At 58.2% G+C, this 20,560-nt stretch overlaps 2 protein-coding genes across 2 annotated transcripts in view; one reads left to right on the top strand and one right to left on the bottom strand.

Annotated features, from left to right (window-relative positions):
• MFAP1 (microfibril associated protein 1) overlaps window positions 1-20,560 on the bottom strand; it is a 54,773-nt gene that overhangs the window by 33,089 nt on the left and 1,124 nt on the right. The window lies entirely within an intron of this gene.
• On the top strand, window positions 1,995-19,213 carry FES (FES proto-oncogene, tyrosine kinase). The gene is given in 20 exon segments (XM_056865768.1): window positions 1,995-2,012; window positions 3,447-3,641; window positions 3,992-4,165; window positions 4,604-4,700; window positions 4,897-5,080; window positions 5,181-5,212; window positions 5,215-5,317; window positions 5,417-5,542; window positions 5,845-5,967; window positions 7,284-7,476; window positions 7,680-7,754; window positions 7,970-8,179; window positions 9,778-9,900; window positions 9,977-10,030; window positions 10,572-10,690; window positions 11,153-11,247; window positions 17,734-17,857; window positions 18,340-18,497; window positions 18,712-18,834; window positions 19,071-19,213. Coding segments are annotated over 20 exon segments (2,469 nt in total).

Below are 20,560 nucleotides of genomic sequence, written 5' to 3'. Positions count from 1 at the left end.
TGTACTGGAGTGGTTGCTGATGTTGCCTATTTGCAGGGTGGCACCTGCAGACGACCCTGTTCAGGTGCACACACCTGCTCAGCGGCGGTGCTGCACTTCTCAGGGGCCAAGGCTGTGAAGCGCTTTCTATGTGGTAGCCACCATACCTCGAACTGGAGCCAGGAACTGACGGGCAGCCAGTGGAGCGACTGAAGGACGGCTGTCGTACGCATGCTCCATCTAGCTGCTGCTGCTATCTGAAGTGTGGCATTTTGTGCCAACTGGAGTCTCTGTGTTTCCTCCCAGGCAGACCTATGTAGAGTGCATTGCAATACGTTACCATGGCATGAATCTGGGGCAGCTGAGTCAAGGGGAAAAGTTGGAGGGAAAGGAGGGATTTTTTTTTTTTTTTGCAGTTGCATTAACTTGCTTCTCCAACAGTAATAGGGGATCCAGTACAATCACAAGGCTCTCAACCGAGTCAGCAAAGGGTCAGTCAAACCCCACGACAGTGGCAAGTACAATGTGCTTCAAGGCATGACCTTTCTAAGCAGCATGACAGTCATCTTCTCTGGATTAAGTTTCAATATGTTCACTCTTAGATGCAACCAAGCTGTGCAATCTGCTTTGCTTAAGAATGGGAAGGTGAGAGACCAAAGAAGTAAATCGAGAGAGTGGAGCAGGGCAAATGGAAGGTTTCAGGTGGAGGTGACAAATGCCTGCCAAACAAAGGACCCCAAGGGGAAGGGCAGCACAAGAGGGAAGATGTAACATGTGCCAGAAACTGGACATTTCGACTCACAAGATACTGTTAGGTAGGCGATAGAACAGGGACGGAGGCAACACAGTCCCATTGCTTTTTGGCAGGCAAGGCAAGTCAGCCCACACCAGTGCGGGGACAGATTCTGGATTTGGTTATAGGCCTTGGTGTTTGAAAGAGAAAAAGGTTTTCTTTTTCCCTTTACTCAGGGGAGTAGAATCCAGGAGAGCTAACAGGTTGGTCCCTGATTGGTGGAAGGTGAGAAGGGGGCATTCCCAGGGCCTGGGAATAATTTCTAGAGATGAGAGGGAAATGGGGGGCTGGGGGCATTTGGTTATCCTCGTAGAGCTGGGATTTGTGGAGAAAATTCTAGCTGGTCAGTGTCAGAGGCCTATTCTTTTGTCAAGAATGCTAATGTGACTCAGACCTTTGCCTGCTTGGATGCAGGGTCTAAATGTACCTGGATGAATTGCCCAGCGGTCTGGATTTGTGGTCTGTGGCCAAGGCGAGGGGAGGGGCTTGTGTTTCTCGGAGCCTGCATCTGTCTCTAGGGAATGCAAGGAGGAGGGCCCAGCACAGCCCCTGCTCTGCTAGACTTTGCACCACAGCTGGCCTGGAGCACGTTTCTGGGTTTCTCACCATTGGGAGAAGCTGACTGCTCCGTGCCCAGGAAACAGAGGATGCACCTCTGGCTTGGGGGACCAGGATGAGCAGAGCAGGACCAGCCGGGTGGGTGGTGACTCTGGACTCAACTGACAGTTCAACAGGCAGAGTCACTGGACTCTGGGTGTAAACGCAATTCACTCCTTGTACAAAGGAAAGGACTGCCAACGGTGTGAGTTGCCCCATATCCAGATAGTGGTACCACAGCTTTGCCCAGGAGGTGGTGGGCATGACTGAGGACACGTCATGGGTGGCCGGGCCCAGACTTCCCGAGGGGGCAGGGGGGAGGGGATGCTGCCAAGCCACAGAACTTCAGCTGCCAGCTTTGCTTCCCTGCAGAAAGGGTCTTCTGTCACTCCACAGGGCAGGCCTCAGCTGTCGGGCCTACCGGGGCGGGGTGGGGAGTTCAAAGCAGGGTAAGTGATGGTTTTTTGGCTCCATCATCTGGCTCAGCCCATCTGCGAGTTTTAGCCTGGGATGCAACACCGCGGCGGAAGGGGGGAATCTTGCAACGCCTGCAGGGTTTGCCGAGGTTTCCTGTTCCTTCTTTGAGTCCCAGCCACGCGAACGAGGCCAGCACAGGCTCGGGGGCATGCAGGACCAGCAGCAGGTATGGCCCCGGGCCAAGGGGGTGCCTCTGCTGCGGAGGGGGCCTTGGCAGGGTGAGGTGGGCCTCATCTCTCGCAGCCCCCTTCCTAGGCAGTGCTAGGGGGTGGGGCTCTGGGCAAGTGCAGAGAATCCTTGCAGAGGGTCTGCAGTAGAACAGCTAGATTTGTTTCCAGTAGCACTTCAGAGACCATTATAGGGTTGCCAGGTCTTCCCTGGCCACCGGTGGGGGATGGGAGGGGTAGGGTTGCTGGATCCAGGCTGGGAAACTCCTGGAGATTTGGGGATGGTGCCTGGGGTGGACAGGGACCTCGGTGGGGCACAATGCCATCAAGTCCACCCACCAAATAATCCATTTTCTCCAGGGGAATTTATGGCTGTAATCTGGAGATGAGCTGTAATTCCAGGGAATCCCCAGGTCCCACCTGGAGGCCGGCATCCCTGGAGACCAACTACATTTCTGGGGTACGAGCTCTGGAGAGTCAATCCTCCCTCCATCTACACTTTGACTCTCCAAAGCTCATTACACCACATCCCACCAATCTTGTTGGTCTCTAAAGTGCTGCTGGATTCAGATCTATCTGGAGAGAATCCTGTTGCTTCCGCTGCCCAGCCTAGCTCAGCCCAGCCCTTCCTTACTGGCAGACAGCCTGGCCCAGCCCCCTTGCCAAGGGAAGGGAGGACAGGCGGGGTTGGGGGGACGAGCCCCAGGGCTCTGCTTGACCTGTCTTGGGCTGGGGGCCACCAGCTGTGCTTCTAGGGGAAAACCCCCAGCCCTTGCTAGCCCGGCTGGCTCACACATAGGACAGCCTTTACCTGCTGGGGGAGGGGGTTAGCTGGTTAAAGAGTAATCCCCCCCACCGCTTGCAGGCTCAGCTTCTCTTTGCACCTTTGGGGAACTGCTCCAGCCCCGTCCAGGAAATGCAAAGGGGAAGCCACTGCAAGCCTGGGAGGGAGGGCGAGAGGACGGAAGGGCAAGAGTTCCCACGCAGAGGGCTCAGGGCGTAGAATCATAGAGTAGGAAGGGTCCATCTAGTCCAACCCCCTGCACAATGCAGGAAATTTACAGCTACCTCTCCCCCCCCCACACACACACACCCAGTGACCCCTACTCCATGGCCAGAAGATGGCCCAAAAAACCCTCCAGGATCCCTGGCCAATCTGGCCTGGAGGAAAATTCCTTCCTGTCCCCAAAGTGGCAATCAATCGGCATTTCCCTGGGCATGTAAGAAAGGGGCCACGAGAGCTCACCCCTTCCTGCTCTCCCAGTCACGTCATGCCTTAGTTCACAGAATCAGCATTGCTGACAGATGGCCATCTAGCCTGTACTTAAAAACCTCCAGGGAAGGAGGCATGCTGAAAGCTGCCGGCTTTGCAGGGAGGAAGCGCGGCGGGGCCTGTGGGGCAGCCTCTCCGTGCCACGGGCTTTGGGGTGCAGCTGGGCTGCCCAGAAGGCCACAGCGCCCTGCTGCAGCTGCAAGAAGCTGAGCTCCGCCAGCTGGACGCCCTGAAGAAGTGGATGGGGCAACGCGCCAAGAGCGACCGGGAGTACGCGGCCCAGCTCCACCAGATGTACTGCCTGGCCGAGAAGCAGGAGAGCAGCCGGCAGCCCAGCGCCAGCCATATCAGCCAGGTGGGAGACCCAGATGACGGAGCCCCCTGCCCCGGGAGTCCGGTGCCCAGTGCCAGGGCGGGAAGGCCGAAGGCTGTGGGGGCCTGGCCTGGCACCAGCTCCTCTGCCAGGGGCATCCCTCTCCCTCACTCCTCTTTGGCTCCAACCCAGGCTCCTTCTGGGCCATTTTGCCTAGCCCCCTCCCGCACCCCCCTCCCCTCCCCTCCCCTGGTTTTCCTGGCCTCCTCCTCCTCTTCTGAATGGTGGGCAACAGCTCTGCCAACTGGGGGAGGGAGGGGGCCGCCCCCGCCCCCCGCAAGCCCCAGGAGGGGCGCTGCTCCTGCACAGCTTGTCTCTCTCTCTGCCCCCAGTGCTGGTGGTCGCTGGTGACCCAGACGGAGGCCCTGAGCCAGCTCCTGCAGCAGCACGCGGAGGCCCTGCTGGCCGGGCCCCTCCACAAACTGGGGCTGCTCTCCCGCGACAAGCAGCAGCTGCGCCGGACCTACAGCGAGCAGTGGCAGCAGCTGAGCCAGGAGTTCACCCGGGTATGCCTGCCCGCCCCCTCACCCCCCCGATGCCTCCTAGCCTGGGCAGCGCCCCAGATAGGGTTGCCAACCTCCAGGTGGGGTCTGGCGATCTCCCGCTTTTACAAGGGATCTCCAGACTTGCAGAGATCAACTTCCCTGGAGAAAATGGCTGCTGGGGAGGGTGGGGGCTCTATGGCCCTGCACAATGCCAAGGTGCCTTCCATCCCCAAGCCCCGCCCTCTCCAGGCACCACCCCCAAACTCTCCAGGTGTTTTCCAACCGGAAGTCGGCAGCCCCAGCCCCAGAGTGGGGGACACCTGCCCTGCGGAAGCCCAGTCGTAGCTGCTGCTGCGTTTTCTCTGCAGCCCCCCCTGTGCCCCCCATGCCCCCCTGCTTCCCTGCCTGTAGTTCAAGGCTGCTTGTCCTCTCCCCCCTGCCGCCCCCCCCCTTGTGCAGGCCACGCAGCAAGAGCCGGAGCGCTTGAAGGCGCAGTACTTGGCCCACATCCGTGAGAGCGCCCAGGCCAAGCGCAAGTTCCAGGAAGCCAGCAAAGGTGGGCGACCTCGGAGCCTCTGGAGCTGCCCTCGCCCACGGCGGGGATTCCACAGGTGCCCCCGGAAAGCCCCCTCCCCAGAAGCAGCACCGCTGGAACAAGCCGCTTGGACGCCCCCCCCCCCCCCGCCCAGTGGCCCTGCTGCGCCTGCTGCTGGCCGGGCCCCCCTGACCCTCTCCTTGGGCGGGTCTTGCAGAGAAGGAGCGCGAGAAGGCCAAAGACCGGTACGTGCGGAGCCTGTGGAAGCTCTACTCGCTGCACAACCAGTACGTGCTGGCGCTCAGGGCGGCGGAGGTGCACCATGCCCACCACTTCCAGCAGATGCTGCCCAGCATGCTCCAGTCGCTCCACAGCCTGCAGCAGGAGACGGCCCGCCTCACGTAAGCCCTGGTGGGGGCCCTGGTGGGGGCCGGGGGGCCCAGGAGGGCTGCTGGGGTGGGCTGGACTCTCTGCCCAGCACCCCTCTGCCTGTGCCAACAGCAAGGAGACGCTGCAGGAGTACGCCGCCATCACCAGCTGGTGCAGGAGGAGATGGTCTCTGTGCACCAGGCCATGGGCAGGGCCCTCCAGCGCCTCCACCCGGCCATGGAGTACAGTGGATTCACGCCCCAGTGCAGGTACGGGGCCCAAGCTGAGCAGGAGGCGCCTCGGACTGTGGCCGGGATGGGGGGGCGGTGCGGGCAACCTCTCTGCCTGACTGTGGCCGGCCTCCGCAGGTGCGAGGGGGAGCCCCCGTCGGTGGTGGCCTTTGACAAGAGCCTCCTGGAGGACCTGGAGACGGAGGGCCTGCAAGCGGGGGAGCTCCAGCTGAACGAGCTGACCCTGGAGAGCCTGCAGCACACGTGCGTATGGAGAAGAAGGGGGCCCTCGGCAGCGGGCACGGGGGGGGGCAGACACGCTCCTCTGGAGGGAAAGCAGCTATTTCCCAGGGCAGAGAGGCTGTGCCCAGGACAGGGCTGCCTCTGTCATCTGTGGAGGGGCGGGGCTGGCTGGCGAGAGGCTGGCCATGTGGGGAGAGGGGGAGTGGGGGTCATTCAGCCCTCCTGCCCAGCCCGCCCGGAGCCCCTGGTCCAAGGCCCGGAGGTGCGCGGGCGGCTGTGCAGGCTGCCCCTGGGCCTCTGAGGCCTGGCTGTCTCTCCTGCAGCCTCACCTCAGTGGAGGAGGAGCTGGCCGGGGCCGCCAGAAGCGCCCAGGACCTCCAGCCGCGGGTCCAGGCCCTGTGGGGCGAAGTCCAGAAGGAGGAGCAGGATGGGCGCTGGGACGAGCGGTGAGGCTGGGGACGTGGGGCCAGCAGCACAGACCGAGGCTGGGTGGGAACCATCCTCACCCAGGGAGAAGAGCAACCCGGGAAGTATCTCTGCCCTGCTGGTGCGGTCACTTGCCAGCCAGCTTGGACACCCGGCTGCATTTTGCTCACTTCCCCTCTGGACCATGCTTTTTTCGCCCGGGGTGATTTGTGAGGGAGCAGGGCCTGTGTTTGGCTGCCCGTGTGTTGCCAGCCTGGTGTCCCAATAGGGGGTGGCCGTTCTGCCTTTGAGAGGCTGCCACCCTTGATTTTTTTGCCCTAACTCCCTAGGACGGGTGGCATGGGAAGCCCTGCTTATTGCCCATAACACAATGCCCACTTCAGGTGGGTTTTGAGTCCAGATTCAAGGCAGGCACTTTCTACCAGACAAGCCAGTTGGCCCCGAGCTGGGAGTGTCCAGAACTTTCCCACATGTTTGTGTATTCCAGCCAGATGTTTGTCTTCTAATCCAATTTACAGGGAACCCTAATCATAAACCCTACTTTTCCCATATAGCATTTCTATTGGGTAATTTCCCTGCCTCCACACCGTGGTTTGTGGATTTGCAGGATTCCTCTGAACCGGATTGTTCTGCGTTGAATCATGAAGAGACCTTCCTGTGTTAATTTGGCAATTCCAGAGGAGAAGCCGTAGGAGTTGGTGGCAGGAAAAGATAGACGGGACTTTTAAAGACGAATGAGATTTTATTCTAGCAGAACAGTCCATAATCTAGAGCCCACTGTGGGTCCTCGCCCATAGACATGATGAAATAAAGCCCCCCCCCCCACCTACATAGTCAAAGGGTCTCAGGGAATAAGGACCCTGCCGTGCAAACTGTCCGAAAGGCTCTGGCTTTGCTCTGTTGGAGAATCCCACCGGACAGAGACAGAAGAGGGGGGAAAGGAGCCGCTGTTGGGAAGGTGGGTAGCTGGGGGGTGGGAAAGAAGGAAGAAAATGGTATCAGAGCAGGGGGAAATGTAGAAGGTTATGAGGAAGAAACTGCAGTCTGTTATTTTGAGATGGTATTGCCAATGATAGTTTGGTCGTTTTGAACATTACAAAAAAAAGAATGGTTTAATCTACCCGCAGTGGAGTCTTTGCCTCTTCTGTGTACATAAAGTGCCTCATGGCTGGCAATTTAAACGCCACACCTCGCCTTGCAATGCTGTCCGATGTAGGGGGACACACGTAGCAGCAACAGCAGCTGGCTGCCTCCCTGGTTTGGCTGTGCCGGTGACCCCCCGCCCGCCCACCCACCCGTAATGATGGAGAGCTTTGTCTTTCTTTCTCCACCACAGCATCCTCCTCCTGGGGAAGCGCCAGGCCCTCCACGAAGCCCTGCACCGCCTCCAGCTGGCCCAGTGCGCTCAGGCCAAGCTCCAGGCCCAGGAGCAGGCGCTGCGGCACAAGCTGACCGAGCTGGGCTCCAGGGACCCCCCACCTGCCCCAGCCCTGCAGGAGGACGGTCTGGCCCTGGCCACTGGGGGGCAGGTATGTCCACCCACCGGAGGTCTCCTGCCGCTCCCCCTGTGCTGGTGGAGACCGGGGGCACAGCCCTGGGACCCTGCCAGCCGCAGCATCCTGTCTGGTGTGCTGGAACCCTGGCAGACGGGCCCCACTGTGGGGTGATTGTGTCCTTCTCTGCTGGGCCCTCTCACCGCCCTGGCCTCTGTCCCCTCCTTCTCGGGCAGGAGCGTGATGGGGGCCGGAGGCCAGCTCTGGAGGTCCTGAAGCACCATATCTCTGGCATCTTCCGCCCACGCTTCTCAGTGAGTATCCTTCCCAGTGCAACACCGCTCAGCGTCCTTCCTGGCCAGAAAGTGTTGAGTGCCAGTGGGCTGTGCCAACTCCCGGCTTGTGATTGGGTGGGGGCAGAGAATGCCTGCTTAGAAGCGGCCAGATGCCCTCCTTCCCAGTGCCTCCTCTTGCAATGGGAGCCATTTTACCAACTTGTGCCCAGCCCCCCCTCTCTTTCTGTCCTCAGCTGCCTCCCTTTGTGCCCATCCTGCCGGAAGAGCAGAAGCCCCTCAACCAGCAAGCCTGGTACCACGGTGCCATACCCCGCCTGGAGGTGCAGGGGCTGCTGCAGGCTGAAGGGGACTTCCTGGTGCGCGAGAGCCAGGGCAAGCAGGAGTGCGTCCTGTCGGTTCTGTGGGACAGCCAGCCCCGGCATTTCATCCTCCAGGCAGTGGAGGTGAGTGGTTATTGCTCCAGGGGATGGCAGTGGAGGAGAGGCAGCTGGGAAACAAAGGGCAGTGGCTTAAGTGCCCTCTGGGGTAGACCCCCCCACCCCCACCCAGACACACCAGCAGCTGTGCCAGATGGGGCATCCAGGCTCTTGTGCTGCTTGAGATGGTATGGGCGAGCCCTGAATGGGTAAAGCCAAGCCTGCAATGCTCGGGGGAGGGGGGAGGCTGAGTTGCAGAGCCCCCTCCCCCGGCTCCGTAGCCCTTGTGCCACCTAGAGGGCTCGAGGTGAAGGCACAGCATGTTTGTCCCAGCCACCAAGCGGTACCAGGAGGGCATCCGCCCATGACCCAAACCAAACTGAGGCTCCACTTCTGTGCATGCCTACTTGGGAGTAAGCTTCACTGGACTCACAGGGTTTGCATCTGAGTATACGGACATTCAGGCTGCTCACTTTTCAAGACCAGATCCCACCGCCACCCGGGCTGGCCGGCCCCAGCCTCTGTTCGGAACCCACCTCTCCAGGCACATTCCAGGGGGACAGAGGACCCCTGCCTTGACCGGGGCACCTGCGCACCCGTGGAGGTGGAGAAAGAGGGGCTCCCCCTTGTTAGATGCGCCCAGTCATCAGGGACTCTGGCTACAAGTGGGCACAGGACTGGCTTTCTAGGCTAGGCGAGAATACCCCGATAACATTTCTTCTCTTGGCGTTATTCATAGTCCGCCTTTCTCACTGACTACAGAGCGTAAGTCAGTGCAAACAATGAGATGGGGCATCCAGCAGACAATGCAACAGGGCTTTTGGATTGCAGAAATCTGGAGCCAAGCAGATTGGGTTAGGGTTAGGGTTAGGGGTTAGGGTTAGGGTTAGGGAAAAGCATAAGCATTAACATGACACATTGAACAATATGCAAATTACAAGGTAAGATCCTACTGACAGCAACAGACAGTACGGACGATGCCCAGTAGCCACAGTGCCTCGCCCACAGCTGTAAGACTCCAGCACCTCGTTGCGTTTCTCTCATAAGGAACTTTACTCCAGACATAATCGCGAGTTAAAAAGTTTTATTTAAGAAAGCCAGCGAGTTTGGTGGGTCCATTGAGACATAAGGCTAGAATGCAGACATGGGGAAACACCAGTACATTTAAAGGATTCATACAATAGGATTGATTAGTTTCAGGACATAATACAAAAGGGCTGAGTTGAGGCAGAGTTGTCTTGATGGTTTAGGTCTAAGGAAACAATACAGAAGGTAACAGCCGGTAACTATTCACAGGAAAAACCATACATGAAACTAATGTGTGAAATAGCTAGGTGATTGCCAGGGCTCCCAGGCATTGTTCCGTGGGACCTGGTAACTCAGTAATGATTAGGCGGGCAGGTCTCCATTGAGGTGTAGATGCTGGGGGGGATGGGCAGAGGCCGAAAGCCAGGAAGCCTTAGCTGACAACGGCCCAAGGAGGTTGCTGGTCCCTCGAGGGAGTCCAGGACTCTGCCCGTGAAGAGCCTCTGTCTGTGTGCTCAGCCTCTGCGCAACAGAGGGGGGGATCGGTGGGCCCAGAGAGGGCTGCAGCACCTCCCTGTCTCCGCTGCTCTTCTCCCCAGAACCAGTATCGGCTGGAGGGCGAAGCGTTCCCCACCATCCCGCTGCTCGTTGACCATTTCCTAAAGACCAAGCAGCCCATCACAAAGAAGAGCGGCGTCCTCCTGGTCAAGCCCATCCTCAAGGTCTGGGTCCTTCCTGCTGTGGGGTTGGGGAGGGCTGAGAGGGGGAAGTGAAGCTGACCGGCTGCTCTCGCTTCAGGACAAGTGGGTGCTGGACCACGAGGAGGTGCTGCTCGGGGAGCGCATAGGGCAGGTGAGTGACCCTAGGAGAAGGAAGAGGGCTGCGACGGAGAGAAAAACGCTGCCTCCGGGGAGTTCTGGGCTCCTGGGGCGTTTCTCTTGCGGTGGCCCCCCCTGCCGGAGTCCTGGGGTGGCCAGGAAGGGACCCTGAGCACACGATTGCGCTGCTCTTGGTTGTCCCCCCGTTCAGTGGGTAGCAACGGCAGAGCGCTGCCGCTCTGCCTCTTGTCTTGCCTCGGACAGTCAGAGGGCTGGGGGGGAGAAGGGCCGACAGCCTGGGAGGCCGGGTGTGGCAGCAACCCCAAGTCAAAGCACTTTCTTGCTGGCAAGCAGAGTTCCAGCAGCCACCGTCCTGTGTTGCGCCTGAGCCCCAAGCCCTGGACCAGTTGTGTTTGGTGGCCATCTTGCTCTGCCTCCCCCCAACACTGCTTGTCCGGCAGTGCCCAGAGAGCTCCAGGCCTGGAGAAGAGGCTCTCCAGAGAGGGTTCAGCAACGCAGGCATGGGTGGGCTGCCGTACGTGGGTCAAGCTGGCAACCTAACCTTTTTTCCGCAGGGCCACTTTGGGGAGGTGTTCAGCGGGCGCCTGCTTTGTGACAACACGCTGGTGGCCGTGAAGACCTGCCGCGAAACTCTCCCGCCGGAGCTGAAGGCCAAATTCCTGCAGGAGGCTGGGTAGGTAGGCACAGGCTGAGCTTGCTTTGCTCGGGAGGGGCTCCGTGGGCAGCCTGTGGCCTGATCCTGCCTGTGTGTGTGTGTGTGAAGAAGCTCCATGGTTCCTGGTGCCGTCGCTTCTTGGCAGGAGGTCTTTTGAAGGCGGGCCTGTCTTCCCTTGAGTCGTGGAGCACAGGCGCCCCTCTGCCTTCCCCAGTCCAGCCCTGGACGCAGGCTGCAGTGGTGGCTCTTGGACTGCCAAACGGTGCCCTTGGGAGTGGCTGTGGATTTCCCAGTCAGACCGAGCCGGTGGAAGCCCAGACTCCGTGGCACCCAGCCAGTGAGGCCTTTGCGCTCTTTCTGGGCTGCCGTGGCTCCTCCTACTTCCGGAACCCGTAGAGCAGAGAAGCTTCAGTACTGGGGGAAACCGCTTGGCAGCTGCCCCTGCCCCTGCCAGTGGGTCTCCTCTTGCTCTCCCTGCAGGATCCTGAAGCAATACGATCACCCAAACATTGTCCGGCTCATTGGCGTCTGCACCCAGAAGCACCCCATTTACATTGTCATGGAGCTCGTACAGGGTAAGTCCAGCCCCTTTGCGGCTTCTGCAGCTTGATGTGGCATCCTTGATCCAAAACTCCTGCAAAATATATTAAAGGGATGTGGAAATCTGGAGTTGATGTGGGAGAGACAAAGTGGGCTATCGTGTTTGTGTCTGAGTCATTCCCTTCTCTTGCTTCTTGCATCTTCCTCCTGTTTCAGAGAGCCCTGCCTTTTTGCCAACCTCCAGGTGGGGCCTGGAGATCTCCCAGAATGACAACTGATATCCAAACTACAGAAAATAATTGTTGTTTTGGAGGGTGGGCCATATGGCATTATTCCCCCTCTGAGGTCCCTCCCCTTCCCCAGGCTCCACCCCCAAAATCTCCAGGTATTTCTCAACTCAGATTTGTGTCCCACAGGGAGCCACAGCCTGGCGCTGCTCAGGCTGGTCTGGGAGGGTGGACATTCCCCCCCCCCCATGCAAAGCATGTTCAAGAAGTGACGCTTTTCTGGTATCTAAATCACTTGGCGGGGCAAGCAGGGTCTTTACCGCCGGTGCCGGTGCCACGTTGATGGTGCTGCTGTGCCAGTCGTGCCAGGGTCTTAGGATGGGGGGTGCTCACAGCTGATAAACCATTTGCACTTTGAGGAACTGTGCACTTCTTATCCTAACTTAAATATAAACAATATTTGGTCTAAGAGGAACAAGGCAAGGATCCTGTCTCTTGTCACTTTTACTCCTTGTCTTGGCTTTGGAATTGTTTGTTTTAAATATAAATCAATGTGTTAAGTCTGTGTGGGGAGGACACACGAGGTCGAGACGGAGTTCCAACAACAACGCGTTTATTGAAGAACAGAACAGAACTGGAGAACACAGTGCAAACGGCCCTGCTTATATGCTCCCTTGGCCGGCCCGCGCCACTCCCACCCTGATCCATGATAGGGGGAAACAACCCCGGGTTACCAATGGCGCGTGCCGGCTTAGGGCCAATGACATGAGCTGGTTTGGACCAATGGCGCACGCAGGACTTAGGATCCTTCATCCAGGACTCAAGCTCCTAAGTTCCCCCCTGCCTGTCGCCTAACTATATACATACATTACACCCCTCCCCCCTAAGTCCGGATAATGTGGGAACACACAGTCCTGTAGGTGTCTCAGGGGTGCTCAGGTGCGCTGGGAACGGCGCAGCACAGGAACGGGGGTTGCCGCTGAGGAAACCGGTGCGGGGCTTGCCTCTGCGGCAGCAGGGGCGTCCTCTGTTGGGTCGTCCATGGTGGCCGCGTCGCTGGGCCACAACCGATCCTCCGGCTGCTCGTGGTCCAGCTTCGCTGCCGGTTCTTGAGCTGGGGTATCGGGATGCGTTTGCGTTGCTGGGACAGGAATGATGGGCAGGTCCGCTGGGCAGCGGCAGAGCTGGTCAATGTGCCAGCGCAGCAGTTGTCCCTCTGGGGTGGTGACCTGGTAAGACACCGGTCCCGTTGACTCCTATACAGTGGCTGGGATCCAGGTGGGTCCTGCCCGATAGTTGCGGGCATAGACTGGAGCATCCTGTGCCACAACTCTCGGGGCGGCCGCCGGGGACTTGTGGGGGGTGTACTCTGGTGCCAGGTCGGGGTGCAGTTGGTCGAGTGGCGTTTTCGGCCGGCGGCCCATGAGGAGTTCTGCCGGACACTTCCCGGTCGCGGAGTTGGGTATAGTGTGCTGGATGAGGAGGAATTCCACTCGCCCCCGGTCCCAATCATGGCGATCGATGCACTGTAATGCCTCTTTGGTTGTCCTGACCATTCTCTCCGCCTGACTGTTGGTGGCGGGGTGGAACAGAGCCGAGGTTGTGTGTCAGATTAAGTTTTTGTCCAGGAACTCCTTAAACTCCAAGGACATGAATTGGGCCCCATTGTCGGAGACCACAGTGTCCGGCAAGTCGTGGGTGGTGAAAACCTTGCGCAGCTCCTGGATGACAACACGCGATGTCATGGAGCCGACGTCGCCCACTTCTAGCCACTCAGAGTAGGAGTCCAAGATGATGAGGAAAGTCTTACCCTGGAAAGGCCCCGCAAAGTTAACGTGGATGCGGGACCAGGGTGTGTGTGTGGACTCCCAGTTGTGGGTCGGGGCTCGCAGCATCTCCAGTCGCGACTCTTGACATGGCCGGCAACCGCTCACCCACTCCTCGATGGCCGCGTCAATGCCCGGCCACTATATGTAGCTTCGTGCCAGGGCCTTCATGCGCACAATTCCTAGGTGGCAGGCATGTAGAGCCTCCAGGACCTTTGTGCGCAGCTTCGCCGGAACCACCTTGTGGTTCCCCCAGAGCAAGCACCCCTTATTGAGCGAAAGCTCGTGCTGGCACGCAGCAAATGGCTTAAACTTGCTGTCCGGCCTGGCGGCCAGCCACCCCAAGGGGCAGCAATGTCCGAGGCATGGAGGGGTGGCTCCAGTAAGGTCTCCAGCAGCATGACGTCGTAGGCTGGGGACGGGTCTGGATCGGTGTCCTCGAGTGGCAGGCAGCTGAGGGCGTCTGCGTTCGCGATGCTGGTCCCGGGGCGATGCAGCAGCCTGAACTCGTAGGCGTTCAGGAAAATCGACCACCGGAGCATGCGGGGGGACAGGATCTGTGGCGTCTGGTGATCTGCCATGAACAGAACCAACAGCGGCTTGCGGTCCGTGACGATGGTGAAGGGACGACTGTACAGGTGGTTGTGGAACTTCTTTACGCCGGCCACGACAGCGAGGGCCTCTCGGTCAATCTGGGCGTAGTTGCTGTCCGCTGTAGAAAGGGTCTGGGAATAAAAGGCGATCGGGGCCTCCCGACCACTTGGCAACAGGTGATTCAGGACAGCGCCGATGCCGTAGTCAGTACCACCAGCAGGCGCTCATCGAAGTGTACGAGGAGACTTGTGGAGGAGAAGATCCTTGGTGGCTTCGAACGCCCGTTGCTGCGTCGAACCCCATGACCACGGGGCAGCTTTGTCCAGCAGGCAGTGAAGCAGTTCCGCTACCGACGCCTTGTTGGGCAGGAAGGCGTGGTAGAAGTTGAGGAGCCCCAGGAATGACTGGAGTTCCTGCTTGCAACGGAGCAGCGGGGCGCAGTGGATGGCCTTGACCTTGTCGGGCGTGGGGTGAATGCCATCTGCATCAATCAGGTAGCCCAGAAACTCCACCTGCGGCAGGCCCAGCTGGCACTTCTCCCGCTTGACCGTCAGCCTGGCGTCCCGGAAACAGCTGAGCACCCGGCGGACGTGCTCCAGGAGCTCGTCTTCTGAGCCGCCGGCGACCAAGACATCGTCAAAGTATGGGACGACGCCTGGCAAGCCCTTGAGGAGGTCCTCCATAAGGTTCTGGAAGATGCCCAGGGCCGTGCTGACCCCGAACTGCAGGTGAGTCACCTAGAAGGCACCCCGGTGGGTGACGATCGTCTGTGCCTTGGTCGACTCAGAGTCCACAGGCAGCTGCTGGTACGCCTGGGCCAGGTCGAATTTTGCGAAGACGCGCCCCCCGTCGAGGGAAGCCAGGAGGTGGCTGACCACTGGCACCGGGTACGCGTGGCTTTGGAGAGCCTTGTTCACAGTGCATTTGTAATCTGCACAGATGCGGACATTGCCGTTCGCCTTCAACGGCCTCACTATCGGGGTTTCCCATTTGGCATTGGGCGCTGGCACCAGGACGCCTTGGGCGACGAGATGGTCGAGCTCAGCATTGATCCGGTCCTTGAGCTCGAAGGGGACCCGGCGTCGCTTGAGGCGGATGGGGGTGGTGGCGGGGTCGATGTGCAGGCGAACAGGCGGCCCTTTGTAGCAGCCGAGCGGGCCATTCCAGACATCCTCGAACTCTGATCAGACGGAGTTGAGGGTAGACTGGGAGATGTGTTGAATGCCCCCAATGTGGAGCCCAAGGGCCTGGAACCACTCAAGGCCCAGGAGGCTGGTGTGGGGCCCGTTGAACACGATGAGGTGGAGGCGGCTGGAGCGGTGCTTGAACTTGGATGTTCACGTAGGCGACACCCTGGACCGGCACCCAATGACGCTGGTAGTCAGAGATCAGGACGCCGGTTGGTTGCAGCTTGGGCAAGGCAATGAGGCGCCCCAGGGCGCAGAAAGTACCCCAAGAAACCATGGAGAGGGCCGAACCCAAGTCAACCTCCATGTGGCAGGGGGCGCCCTCGATCCTTACGGAGATGGAAACCTTCTCCATACCGTGGACCCGGTGCACGTGGATGCTGTGCAGCTTGGAGTCGTGGCGGTAGCAGTAGGAGGCGGGAGACTCATCGTCGGCCATGTCGTGGATGGGCGGAGCAACGCCATCTTTCCTGGCCCGGCAGTTGGCGTCGTGAAAACAGCAGGAACGGTGGTTGTGCTGGTTGCTGCAGGTGGCGCACGGGCGAGCCACGGGGCCCTGCGACCGGTGCGGTCTGGTGGATATCTTGTGTCTCATCTGCCGAGTGTTGCAGGCGTCCTCAAAATGGATGGGGGTAGCTTCACGAAGCGGTGGTGCCATGGTCCCGGGGACGGTCGCTCCTGGCAGCGGAGTCGGCCGCCATGGCCTCCTCAACGGCAGAGGACAGAGTCGCATCCTTTCTGGCGATGATGCAGCGGCGCACCTTCTCGTTCCGGAGGCCGAAGATGAACCTGTCGAGGAGGGCGCCATTGAGGGTCGGGAACTCGCAGAAACGGGCCAGCTGCCGAAGGGTGGCGAGGTAGTCTGCGGCGAATTCGCCCGGCTCCTGGTCACGGAGGTGGAACGGCAGGCAGTGAGCGAGGCATGTCGGTTGGGCATGAAATGGTTCCCCAGCGTGGCCAGAATGTCCTTTAAAGGCGCCTTGAGCACCTTGATGGGGGCCATCAGGGACTGCGCGAGCTGGAAAGTCCGAGGCCCACACATGCTCAGGAAGATCGAGCGCTACTTGCCGGCGTCGTCAATATCGTTGGCATCCATGAAGCAGGCAACACGATCCGCGTAGCTCTCCCACTAGCTGGGGTTGGCGGAGTCGAACGATTCCAGTGATCCGCGGGTGGCCATTGCAGCGAAGTGTTGCGTCTCAGAGTGTCGAGGGATTTCAGCAAGGCGAGCCGGACTGCCTACCTGGCACTGTGAGGTCGCGGAGAATCGTAGGCGATTTCAGTGAGAGTGATTTCGGTAGCAAGCCGGAGTGCCTACCAGCCTTCGTCGCCGATGTTACGTCTGCGTGGGGAGGACACATGAGGACGAGACGGAGTTCCAACAACAACGCGTTTATTGAAGAACAGAAGAACACAGTGCAAACGCCCCTGCTTATATGCTCCCTTGGCCGGCCTGCGCCACTTCCCCCCTGATCCGTGATAGGGGGAAACAACCCCGGGTTACCAATGGCGCGTGCCGGCTTAGGGCCAATGGCACAAGCCGGTTTGGACCAATGGCGCATGCAGGACTTAGGATCCTTCGTCCAGGATTCAAGCTCCTAAGTTTCCCCCTGCCTGTCGCCTAACTATATACATACATTACACAATGCAAATTATTATAAGCATAAATATAGGCCGTGATGACCTCAAGTTGAATCTATTTGCTGGTGATGAGGTTGAAGAATATGGAGAAACGGCTGGCGACAGCACAGGCTTTGAAAATCGAAAAGAAAGCAAAACGGAATTGCTTTTTAAATGTTGAAGAATTTAAATGGGCACCAGGTTGCTCCTTGCCAAGTTTAAAAAGTAGTATGGAACTACTGAGGAATATATCTTTAGTACCCAAAGAAAGTAGCCAAAATTCATCAGCAGTGATAGCAAAAAAAAAGAAGAAAAAAAGGCTAATTTGGCACATTAGTCAGTTGTGAAATTTTTCTTTTTGGGGCCAGGATTAATGCCATTAAAAGAAGATTTTAACTAAACTGAATTTTCTCTTTTGCTGTATACCAGCCCTTGTTATCAGATAAAATGTTAAGACTGGCAAAAAATGGCAACTGATTTCATATGGTAGAAGGAAAATAATCTTAGGTTAAACTAAATAAGTAAGCAAATGGAAGTCCTGGGGGTCTAGATCTGAAGTTTCATGCTACTAGACTTTGGTGGGTAAGGCAGAGGGACTCGAACTTGTTGCTGTTGATAGAGCAAATGTATGTCAAAATGCATGTAAATGCCTGGCTTTGGCAGAAGAAATCAGACCAAAAAATGTTATGCGGAGGACAGTTATGTATCACTAACGATATGCTAAGGTATGGTCTTTATTTAGTAGAAAATAGTTGCCATCTGTCTTGCCTCTATCAGTTGTAGTAAGAGACACAGAATTTAATCCATGTGAGGTATCAGGAAAATTTCAGTATGAAACAAATTTGAGTTACCAGTAGCTAATTGTAGACATCTGATCAGCGGTGAAGAAGAAATCCCATTGTATGTGTGGTGTACTTTTGGTGTTGTCATAATTAAGCCAACTCAGGCAAGCCAGGTTGGGCACCAGACTCCTTCTTCTGAATCCTGAAACTACGCCCTCCTCACATCCCGTGTGGGTGTGTGTGCCATGCCAAGATGGCGCTCAGTCCTCCCATCCTCCTCCACAGGAGGGGACTTCCTCAGCTTCCTGCGGAACGAGGGGGCCCAGCTGCAAGAGAAGGAGCTGCTCCAGATGATGCAGAACGCCGCCGCGGGGATGAAGTATCTGGCCAGCAAGGGCTGCATTCACCGGTGGGTCACCCCTCGGCTCCCCTTCCCCACCAGCCTTGTTGAGTCCCCTCCTTCGTGGCCACGCGTGGCGGCTTCAGGCACTGCGGGAGCCCATCTATATCCAGCCCCGTTGCTATCTTTGGCTCAGCAAGCTCCCAAATGACCTGTTACTTAGACCACAGACCAGACTGGGCCCGGGGCTTGGGATGTGGGGTACTTTGAAAACCCTGCAGCAGACAGTTAAAAGAGGAAAGGCAAAGCTACTCTTGCATGAATTTTTTGCAGGGAAAATGATTACTTTAACGGAAACCTGCATCCATTTGCACAGAGCAGATTAAATATACCAGGAGGACCGTATGGTGTAGTAGACAGGCTTTAGTCCTGGACCAAGGAAGCTTTCTGAACTGGAATTGAGATCTAGGTGTTTCTCGCCACTGCATGGCTTGTGCGCATCTTCTCCCAGCATCCACATGACTTGCCCATTTGGGTCTGATTCATCCCAGGGACCTGGCAGCGCGGAACTGTCTGGTGACAGAGAATAACACCCTCAAGATCAGCGACTTTGGCATGTCCCGGCAGGAGGAGGATGGCGTTTACTCCTCCACGGGGGGCATGAAGCAGATCCCTGTGAAGTGGACAGCGCCAGAAGCCCTTGGTTATGGTAGCCCTCTCTGTGTCCTCCCCCTTGCTCAAGACGTGCTCTATGGTGGGGCAGGCATGGGGGCAGGGGGCAGCCTAGGGATGCCGCAGCTTGGCCTTGCATCTCCCTGTGGCCCTTTCCTGCCCGTGGGGCCCAGGCGAGCACTGTGCGGCCTGACCATCTTCCCTCCAAGACTCCAGCCAGGGTCACGCCTCCCTCGTCTCTCCCCCACCAGGCCGGTACTCCTCGGAAAGTGACGTGTGGAGCTTTGGGATCCTGCTTTGGGAAGCCTTCAGCCTGGGTGCTACACCTTACGCCAATATGAGCAACCAACAGGCCCGCGAGGCTGTGGAGAAGGGTGAGCAGCGGAGGCAAGCAGGGTCTCTATGAAGAAGGGGGCCTCCTCTGGGTAGAAAGGGCAGCGATCCTACTCCCCTGGGATCCCGGAGGTCAGCTATGGCCTACTGGGCAAAGGCTTGAAGCATTTCACCGAACACAGTATCCCTGCAGAATATTTTGCGAATTGCAGGGGGGTGGGGGTGGGAGGAACCCAGGCTCAGGTTTCATCCCTGGTCCTTGTTCCTTTTCTTTTAGGGATGCGGATGAGTGCCCCCAATCAATGCCCAGAGGAGGTGTACCAGCTCATGCTGAGGTGCTGGGAATACCACCCCCAGGACCGACCGACATTTTGCACCCTCTTCCAAGAACTGGTGTCCCTGCAGAGGAGGCTGCCCTGAGGGCACCCGTCCCAAGCTTACCTCGGGCATCCTTCCCACATGCCTTGCCCACCGTCTTCATGCCTTTGCTTTGCCTTCCGGCCCGTTCCCCATGGAGGCTGATTTCCAAATCTGCCAGCTGTTCCTTATAAGGGCCAAAGCTCTTCTCTCTGACTCTGGGGTCAAGCTTCTCTGCAGCTGACAACACCTGTAATAAAGATTCCAGTGCCAAGTTTTGATTGTCCCTTTTCTAAACATACCAGATATGGATGTTATTTTGTGGGCTTTATGTTATTTTATCTCAGAGTGGGAAGGGACCACCAGGGCCAACTAGTCCAACTCCCTGCCAACACAGGAACTACAATGTCCTTGACAAGTTGAAAAGACTTTCAAAAACATGTGCACACTAGACTCTCGCACCTGTGTGGATGAGGCCTGTTTCTTAATTGGGTCCCAATTCACTCAGACAGAAATATCTCTTCCACCACCTCTCAGGTCGGTTCTCTCAGACCGAGCAGGAGACCGCGGAGGTCCAGCACCAACAACCCTGCATGCAGTAGCAGCCGTAAAAGGACGGCCCCACAACTGCACACTACTGATTGGTCCTGATCCTTCATCCCGCGCTGTGGTTGCAATCCCCAAAAGACCAGTTGGGCCCAAAATGTGGGATGGCAAACCGAGCTGGGTGCAGGACCTCCGCAGCCACCTTGCCTGGGAGCGGGTGCAGGAGGCCATCCGGTGGCACTCCCAGCCGCACGACGGCATGGCCTTGGTAGGGGGCCTCAGGGCGGCACCTGAGCTCTTGCGGATCACCCTGACCCCCGTCCATGGCCACCAACCTATCCCCTCCCAGCCCCTCTCCGCCCCAGGCCTCCAGCCCTCTCACTGGAAGGACGCCCAATGGAGGCTGTTAAAAATCTTGACAGAACTTGTGCCACAGCAGGTCCCCGGCACCCGCCTCTGCCAGGCCAACACTGCCTCCCCAAACCTCCATCTGCTGTGTGGCGGCGTTCTGCTCCCGCTGCAGCCTTGGCGCACTGAGAGGCTGGTAGCGCCACGTCTGCCGGGGAAACTGGCTGCCGCCCGTGTGGTGTTTGCTTAGGATCACGGTCTGACCACTGTGCATTGGCAACCGCCGTCGGAAAGGGCCACCCAAAGCCATGCTGGTCTGCAGCTGGACAGCTAGGAAGGAGTCCGATCCCCCCCCCCGGTTGATTCCCCCCCTTCAAATAGGTGGGGTGTGCAGCTGAGATTGGCCCCCCACTTACTAGCTCCTCAAAGGCAAGAACAATTCTGAGCAGTCTGTGTGCAGATGGTGCAATCTGAATCCGGCCCACCCAATGGAAGGAAGGCCTCCCTCCCTCTGCA

This window comes from Euleptes europaea, chromosome 20 (assembly GCF_029931775.1).
Source record: "Euleptes europaea isolate rEulEur1 chromosome 20, rEulEur1.hap1, whole genome shotgun sequence".
In the NCBI taxonomy this organism is placed as follows: Eukaryota; Metazoa; Chordata; class Lepidosauria; order Squamata; family Sphaerodactylidae; genus Euleptes; species Euleptes europaea.
This window is presented reverse-complemented; position numbering and strand designations above follow the sequence as displayed.